The following is a 9,302-nucleotide window of genomic DNA, read 5'->3' on the forward strand; positions in this document are numbered from 1 at the left end:
CCTACAATTTCAGCATCATCGGAAAATTGACTTGGATTTCATCCCCTATCAAAATTCAAAATAAAAAAAAGCACTCCAAAACCATCCCCACTTACGATTTTTCCCCATTGGGATTTCGATAGAAAATTTCATCCCAGCTGTGGGAGAAAGTTTCATCGGGGCTGTGAGACAGGGGTGTTATTTAGTACTACTTTCAAGCTGAGGGGACCAATGTTCTGGTTCGAATAACAGAAAGATTCGAATTATGGAGGTATGAAATAGAGAGAGAGTTAACTGTCTATTGATTTTGTGATTATCACTACAGGTCTTGTGAAGAACATGAAAGATGAGTAACAATATGAGTGGTTTATATTGTCACGACAAACACGACTTTTATGTCCGACACAAGAACGACATACAACGATGATGTATTGTTTATTTGGATGACGTATTCCTTAAACCGCGTTATGCATTTGGTATTTATTTTCTAATTTCATTTTTATTTTCATTTTTTAACAAACTCTTTTCACAGTAAAGGTGGACGCTTTTTTCAAAAAGAAAATTATATATAGTAGTAAGAACACCAGGCAAAAACCTAAGAATAAGAGGCAGAAACCTATTTGAACAGGTTAAGAACAATCCAAGCTTTAGATTTCAGAAATGGCTAAGCAAATGCTGATATACCGTAAGGTTTTTTTTTATTTTTAGCTAATAATAAGTGAGTAAAGAAAGCACTGAAATATTTTACGTGTTGTCTCAATGACTTTCTTTAGAGGACTGTGATAAACAAAATTAACAAAAGCACTAAGTAGGCCTCGATTAGTCTCGATGACCCAAAACAATATATTACAATAAAAATATCACACTCCCACGCACGAGGGGAGGTCGCGTTCGTCGATGAATTTGATTTTCACTTCTTGATTGTTCTTGTCATCACTTACTCGTGAGTGATGATACTCAAACGGAAATAGTTTATTGATAGGTCTTCGGAGAATTCCGTTACCGTATTTGTTTACAACGACGAGTTCGGCTCCGCGAACTTTACCATCTCTTCCTCGTAACAATTTACTCACTCTACCTTTCCTCCAATCATTACGTTTAACATTTTCCTCATTGATTAAAACGATATCATTCTCGTTGATCATTTCGCTTGAGTTCTTTCGTGCAAGTTTCTTGTGTGTTTCTCTCAACTCGAGTAAGTATTCTGTTTTCCAACGTTTCCAAAAGTGTTCAATTGCTTGCTTCGTGTTTTCTGACAACTCAAAACTGTCACTGTTGTCGTTTGTTGTATTTGTGTTACGTCCGAGACGTTTACCGTATAATAAATGATTCGGGGTGAGAGGTTCTTCTGTCAATTCGTCATAGATGAAGGTTAAAGGACGGTTGTTGATTGTTCGTTCAATTTCAATCAATAACGAAAGGAATTCATCGTACTTCAGCGTTTTGTTGTTCAAAGCTTTATTCAAACACGTTTTCACGGATTTCACAAGTCTCTCTGTAAACCCATTAAACCAAGGTGCTTTCTCGAGGCTAAACTTCCATCGAATTTGACAATTTGTAACAAAGTTTTGTACGTTTTCTGCAGTGAACGTTGAACCTTTGTCTGAAAAGATTTCTTCTGGGATTCCTCTGCGATTCATAAATCTCCTTAATACTTCAATGCACGACTCTCCACTGTAGTCTGTAGCAATGTCTAAATATACAGCCCGACTGGCTTGACATGTGATCAATGAAATCCATACCTTGAACTTTTCTTTCGTTTTGTCGAATACATTATACACCAAATATGGACCGCAATAATCGATTCCAATGTTCTGGAAAGCGGCACCAACTTGTAGTCTAGACTTTGGTAAATCGTAAGATTCTGGATAACGATAAGCTTTACCACCATGTTTCTTGCAAATCGTACATTTGTAGATAAAATGACGGACGCGTTGACGCAATCTTGGAATTTGAAATTGGGATCGTAGTTCGTTCAAAGTTTCACGTTGGCCATTATGCATTACCTTGTCGTGGGCTTGCTTGATCAACAAATCAACAAGTGGACTGTTCGTAGGTAACCATATTGGATGCTTTGCGTCAAAGGGAATTGGAGCATTGTTCAATCTTCCCTTCCATCTGTACACTTCCCCTCCAAGGAAAAGATTTTTCTTCATTTCGTCTGGAATACCTCTTTGGGCATCCAATAACCATTTCTTCTTGGCTGATAGCAAATCATCAGCATTCAAAATATTCTGTTTGTTTATTTGTTTCTTATTTATTTGTTTGTTGTTTTTATTTTTCCAACAACGTATGTTCTCCACAAATTTGAAGACATACCCAGTAACACGTAACAATTGTTCAAAAGACCGAAATCTTTGAACGTCAATAATTTCACCAAGGTTGGACTGAGCTTCAGGTATAGTTATCCACTCAGTCCCATCACTAATATTGAATGAAAGGGTATCCTTCTCCTCAGGTATATTTAGAAGATTAGGACCCTTGTTGACACCATCACTAAAAGGTTTGAGGTTTGTTCCCGTCTTCTCAGGTATAGTTAGAGGATCAGGGACCTCAGAAAATTTGTCACCGACTTTCAAACGAGGCCACTGAGATTCAGGCATAATTAGAAACTCAGGACCATAAAACCATAATTTACAACCAGCTAGACGTGCTGGCTTAGACCCCCGGGACGCAATGTCCGAAGGATTTTGCTTTGTAGCAACTAATTTCAGTTCAATCGAGAGAGATTCAAAATTTCGTCTAATCTCATCAGAAATATTCTTAATATATCTATCTTGTTTTCTCGAAGTTTCAATGTTCTTGACCCAACAGTAAGCAACACTACTGTCAGTCCATACAGTAAATTTTTCAAATTCAAAGTTCATTTCTAAGTGTCTCTTAACAACATTCATGAGACGTGATACAATAAGTATAGCTACCAACTCCATTCTGGGTGTCGTCAACTTCTGGTCATCAGGTTTGGTTTTTGATTTCGTCTTGATTGGATTCACGTGTGACTTTGATGTGACGAGGCTTGTCTTGATATCACCATCCTTTGATACGATTCGTGTGTAGATACAGCAACCATGTGCGTCGTCAGAAGCATCTGAGAAGCCATGTAACTGAATTTCCTTGACATTTTGTTTAACACTCGAATAAGCTCTTTCGACTCTGATCTCTTGTGTATACTCAAAGTCTTTCACCAAATTTTGCCATTCACAAAGCAAATCACCGTCGATGGGCGTGTCCCAATCAATTTTACTTAGACACAATTTCTGAAAATACAATTTCAACGTTAACACGATAGGGTTTATCAGTCCTAACGGATCATAAATGGACGCCAATGCTCTCAACACATTGCGTTTCGTCGGTTTCAAACTCGCTAAGCTTTTGAGTTGGAAACAAAGTTCGTCAGATTCTTTGTCCCATGTAACACCAAGGACTTTCGTCTTACCCATCACAGTAGGGTTTTCGGTTTCTCCGTATTTCGATTGGAGTTTGGATTCAAGTTCCTTCGAGTTGGATTGGAATTTTCTCAGGTTAAACGATGCTTTCGATAAATGCTCTTTCGTTTTCTCGACAAACTCTTCAGCTTCAGCAACAGTTCGTTTGCTTGTTGTCAAATCATCCACATGTAGCGATTTGATAAGGTTGTTCTCGAACTCTGCGTCGTTTGCTGTTCTGATATGATGTTGTAGGGTGGCATTCAAAACGAAGGGCGATGCGTTTATCCCAAACAAAACTCTGCACATCCGGTACTCAACAATTTCGTTTGCTTCAAAGTTTTTAAAATCAATTTTGTCTGAATTTTTGAACCATAAAAATCTAGTAAGGTCTCTCTGTTCGTTGTTTAGTTTTATGTGTAGAAAAGCCTTTTCAATATCACCGACAATGGCGACTTTGTCTGTTCGAAAACGTAACAAAATTTCAAAGAGATCTGTATTCAATGGAGGACCCGCCTCTAAACATTCATTCAAAGAAAATAACTCATTGTTATTTGCCTTTGCACTCGCGTCATAAACAATGCGTACCTTTGTTGTTGATTTTTCTGGTTTGATAACAGCGTGGTGCGGAATGTAATGTGTTTTTCCAACCTCTTGATCATTTGGCGCTTTTTCGATAACACCTTTTGTTAACTGTTCATTGAAAATCTTTTGATAATCTTTCAATAATTGTTGATTGTTTTCGAAGCTTTTTGATAAACATTGAAGTCTTTTTCTACACAGTTCATAATTGTCTCCTAGCGACCAATTCTCCTCTTTGACTGGATATGTTGCTTCATACATTTTCTCTTTCTCGTTAAATTTTAATGAGTTCTCAAACTCCTTCACAAATTCACGTTTTTCGGTATCAAAGTTTTCACATTTTATTCCAAGACTCTCCAAGTCCCAGAACTTATCAACGGTTTCAGATAATCGATCATTTTCACTAATGACGGCTTTCAAAACATGTGAGAAAAAAATTCCGGACGAAATCTTTTCTTTTAAATCAGCAGGACCACTCAAAACGTATCCCAACGACGAACTCAAAGCAATGGGCTGGCCAGACTTGCCAGTAACAGCACCTTCAGTGTGTATAAAATCCCAATAAAAGTTTGAGCCAATCAAAATATCAATATCGATGGCTTTTTCATGATTTGGATCTGCCAGTTTTAAACCTTTCAAATGTTCAAAACGTTTTTGACATTCGACTGTGTTCTGTCTCGAAACGGGTTGACTGATTTCGGATACGTAGGCTTGCACAGGAACCTGTCCTTTCGAAGTTTTCACGTTAAATTCGACCAAGGGTAAGGTTTTGACGGTTTTGTTGTTTCCGAACGATTGGATACAAAGTTCCTTTTTTCCAATTTGCTTTAGATTCAGCTTTCGACTCAATGTGGGTGTAACATAACTCAACTGACTACCAGGGTCAAAGAAAATTCTACTTTCGGACGAACGATTTTTCTCGACATTTTCGATTTTGGCTTTGGCTGTTTGTAGCAAAACGGTACACGAACTGCTTGCTAAATTCGACTGAGTATCTTCTGGCGTATCTTCCTCTTTCTTGAAGGTTTTACAAATACTGCTATGATGATTTTTTCGACAATGATAACAACTGCGCATCGATCTACAACTTTTACTATCATGTCCTATTTTCAAGCACTTGAAACATCGTTTCTGTTTGATGAGAAAATCCTTTCGACTTTCTGGTTTCGATATCTTGGAACATTGATAGGCTTTGTGTGAAGCGTTTCCACAGTAAACGCATGGAAAGGTACGGAACGGTTGTCTTCTTTTGCTGTCTGTAGGACGACCGGTACTCATTAGGTTTTCGTAATTTTCGACACCTTCATTCTCTGTAAGAAGGACCTTTTCTCGAGCTTCGACTTCTTGTTGTAAGGCTTCGAGTAACTTATCGATTGCCCATACATCCTTTCCGAACTTTCTAGTCAACAACAATTTTATTTCTTGTGGCAATTTCGACATAATAACTGGTGCGAGCATAGGGCCGTAACGTTTCTCCTCCAGTCCGATTCCACGAAGATTTCTAATTTGAATTTCGATGTTGTTGTAAAGCATTCTCAGTTCTTTGATATCGATAAAGTTTGATGTTGTTTCTAAGTTTAACAATTTATTCATATGCGCACTAATAATTATCTGTTCGTCACCGAACCTTTCTTTTAACATTTTGAGCGCAATATCGTAATTTTCGTTAGATAATGTTATACCTTGGATGCAAGATTCCGCTTCTCCTTCAAGTAAACTGGTGAGGTATGTCATTTTTTCGACGTTGGTCATATCATCTCTCTGATGAACGGCACAATCAAATGTATCGAAAAATGTTTTCCATTTCAACGGATCTCCATCGTAGGGTTTCAAACTCAATTTGGGTAGACGAATATCAGCTTTCCGCTGTTTCTCTCGGGTACTTGTGACACTACTATCACTAACAGCAATTTTTGGGTTCTCTTTTGACAATTCACTTTTGACGGCTAAAATCAACGACTCAACTCGACGCTCAACTTTGGAACACTTCTCATATTGTATTCCCATTTGCTCTTCATCGTCTAATTCATCCACGATGTTATCCGTAATCTCAATGATAATTTGTAACTTTTTATTTAAAACTTTACAAGTGGTTTCAAGAGCGTTTTTGTTACTTTTAGCATCCTTGTTCCATTCTTCGCACTCCAAAACCAACTTGTTAACATATGATGTGAGAGCGTTGCGCTTCTTGCCAAGTTTCTCAACATCAACCATTTTTCAACTTTTATTATGTATTTTCTTGTTTCGACTTTTTAATTTTTATGTTTCTCTTCTTTCTTACAATTTTATTTTTCTCAAAACTCACACACTTTAACTTTTTTCTTCTCTTTTTAATATGCGGCACGTGTGGACCATGAAATATTTTACGTGTTGTCTCAATGACTTTCTTTAGAGGACTGTGATAAACAAAATTAACAAAAGCACTAAGTAGGCCTCGATTAGTCTCGATGACCCAAAACAATATATTACAATAAAAATATCACAAGCACGACATAAGAATATTTTAAGATCATTAAAGCCTTAAAATCACGAAAATATGAAACCAGTCAAACATCAGCCAAATGAAAAGAAAGCATTTAAAGACAATTTTTTTTATTTTTTTTTAAATTTTGCACATATTATTGTATTGAATAACACGATGTAAGAGGCTCAAAGTGTCACTAGACCAGCAAAACCATTATTTTTCATTCAACTGAGCTTTTTACTTCGAACTACCCGACCATCGACTTGTTTTTCTGCAGTATTAACTTGAAAGGAAAGTTACATTTGACAAATCAATCTGTATGGTGTAACTAATTGTAAAACTTGAAGAGCCTAGCCTAAGTCGAAATAGTCACGTCAAATTTTCAAATTTAGGGATATTTTTTAATGGCACTACAGGAAATATTGTTTTTTATGACAAACATTTTTTGATACTTTGAGATGTTATAATTTTGGATTTTTGGATATTTTTCATATGATATTTTCTTAAGGCCGAGGTAAACGATTCCAAATTCCATCCAACATGCCATTTTCTCTCTGTTGGACGGAATGTTGGAATCGTTTACTCGAATGTAAAAATCGGAAAGGAAGAAAAAATTATGTTGGAAGGAGGAAAAAAGTGTTGGATGGGAGTTTGATCGCCATCAAACATTTTGTCCAACATTTACTTCTTTTTTTCGTGTTGGATCATGTTGGATTCGTTTACTCAGCTCACATCCAACACATTGAAAGGGAATGACGTCATTAGAAATAGAATCGAATGTTTTTTGGTCAAAAATTCGAAAAATCTCGTAACAAATTTAAAATGGTAGTTTTTCAGGCTTCCCAAAATGCACTGTATATGTGTAAAAAATGAGAACATAGTTTTTGTTGCAAAATTTTAGAAAATTTGACCATTTTTTGCTTTGAAATAGATATAAATAAATTTCAAGAAATTGCACCATAAGAGTCGATTTTTCGACAGAATTTTCTCTGCATTTTAAAATTCCAATTGTTAGACTATAATTTTTGTCCGCATGAACAGCAGTAGTGGCACTGGTTAAACTGGGTATAAAAATTCTCGCCATTTCTAATTTGAAAAGAATGAATTAGAAAAAGAATGAATGAACACCCATTTGGATGAAAATGATGTTGGACATTGCGACGAAACGATTTTAAGGAGATCCAACACCTTTCCAAAATTCATCCAACATTCGTTCAACATTTCAATTTCAATGTTGGATGAAATGTTGGAATCGTTTACCTCGGCCTTTACTAAATTCTGTAATGTATATTTTGTACGCCTTTTTCTATTCTATTTATATTTATTTTTCACGAGATTACATTAAGACAAAGAGCTTCCAGCCAAATTAACGCAAATATTGAAATACTTTTGCAATGGGTTTAAAAGCAAGTCCTCGAAGATTGTCAGCATTCAGCATTGGAATGATGATTTTTGCACGAGTGGGGGGATTTGAGTAAGTCTCTAGATAAAATCTTTCCCTTTTCATTCTTCGAAAATGTGGCATTTTTAAATGACTCGAAATAATTCACTTTGTCAAGAAAGAAAAATTAACTCACAACTAAGGCATGGGATCCCCCCCCCCCCAGGAAGATGGGGATCAACTTTTGTCTTGGAGGGGGGAGTGAATAATTTCACCTTGATGGGGGACTAGTGCAAATGAGGGATTTCAGAAAATTTTATGGGAAGTGGGGGAAGAAAGTGCAAAAATTAGGTACAATATTCCAACATTTGTGTGTTCATTGCAGGAAATTGTTATTTTTGTTAAGTCATTATGCAAAATATAGCGAATTGGTTGGTCTCGAAATATTCTTCCAATGGGGGGACCCCTGAAAAAGGGTAGGTGGGGGGGGGGCTGAAAAACTGGAGGACACGATGTAAGGACTGTTTTTTTCCATTGAGAGATGCACTCAAACTTCAGTTTTGCCATAGAGGTATAAAGAAAGACAGGAGATGAATTTGTCGGTAAAAGTCTTTTGATTTCTTTTATGTAATAAATCAAAAGAAATTCTAGGCTCGCCCGAAGAAATACGACTTTTTAGTAGAACTCAAGTTTGCTCTGAACATTCTTACTATCAGCATCGAAAATTTCTAGCCTTCTAATATACGAGAATAAAATAAAATTTAGCTCCACGAAATAAGTTTGCGTTCAATTTTGTCACCGATTAAATTTTGTTTTGAAAAGATATTTTCTCCAGCCAGAAAATAAAAAGTTATGTATAAGCACACACAATTTCAGACCCAATTTGTAGAGAAAAAGTCGCTGGAGAATTTTGGAGGAAAGTATTAAGCAGTAGAATTCACCTTGAAGAAAATGTTGATCGAAAAATCTTGTCATTTGATGAAGGATTGCAAAGTTTACAGGCCTTTCTTTAATCCAAATATTTTCTTACACCAATGTCAGAAACAATGAATCTCGTCTCATCTTATTTCCAGCACTTAAGTTAGCCAATAAGATTTTACCTATCAACAAAAGAGCTCATTAAAAATGCACGATATATGAGATTATGAGCATGCATACCTCGTAATTTTTTTAATCGTAGGGCGAGCATGGTTACAATAGCATACTTCTCCTGTTTCTTTATACCTCCATGGTTTTGCCAATGGGGCGGAAAAAGACAACTCCATCGATTCCTTCCCTTATCACGTTATTCTAGAAAATTGTTAATTGTAAAAGACTAAATATAAACATGATATAAACTACAGTGAAAACAAAATAGAATGTATAACTACAAAAAATTGAAGATGGCTCACTTTCCTAGATGATCCACAAATATATTTGTAACGTGTGACAAAACCCCAATCTAATATGCAAATTATTGTTCTACAGATTA

General features: G+C 36.1%; 2 protein-coding genes across 2 annotated transcripts in view; one reads left to right on the forward strand and one right to left on the reverse strand.

Moving 5' to 3' along the window:
* Positions 1-8,439, forward strand: part of LOC136811124 (uncharacterized) — a 164,496-nt gene extending 156,057 nt beyond the window's left edge. The window contains exon 17 of the mRNA XM_067067729.1: positions 305-8,439. Coding sequence (XP_066923830.1) covers positions 305-333 — 29 coding nt within the window. The 3' untranslated portion in view covers positions 334-8,439. The remainder of the gene's footprint in view (positions 1-304) is intronic.
* LOC136811149 (uncharacterized) lies at positions 1,166-6,200 on the reverse strand. Its single transcript, XM_067067765.1, has 2 exons — positions 1,554-6,200; positions 1,166-1,327 (listed from the first exon to the last, which is right to left on the reverse strand). Exons 1-2 carry the CDS (start codon positions 6,198-6,200, stop codon positions 1,166-1,168), a joined length of 4,809 nt encoding a protein of 1,602 aa, XP_066923866.1.
* Positions 8,440-9,302: the final 863 nt, after the last annotated feature.

Source organism: Clytia hemisphaerica, unplaced genomic scaffold (genome assembly GCF_902728285.1).
Source record: "Clytia hemisphaerica strain Z4C2 unplaced genomic scaffold, Clytia hemisphaerica genome assembly, whole genome shotgun sequence".
NCBI lineage: Eukaryota > Metazoa > Cnidaria > Hydrozoa > Leptothecata > Clytiidae > Clytia > Clytia hemisphaerica.

Coding starts and splice junctions, on each gene's coding strand:
- LOC136811149 (XM_067067765.1), bottom strand. CDS start 6,200: ATGGTTGATGTTGAGAAACTTGGCAAGAAGCGCAACGCTCTCACATCA. Junction 1,328..1,553: donor CAACGTTCACTGCAGAAAAC/GTACAAAACTTT, acceptor ACGAATTGACAG/AAGAACCTCTCACCCCGAAT.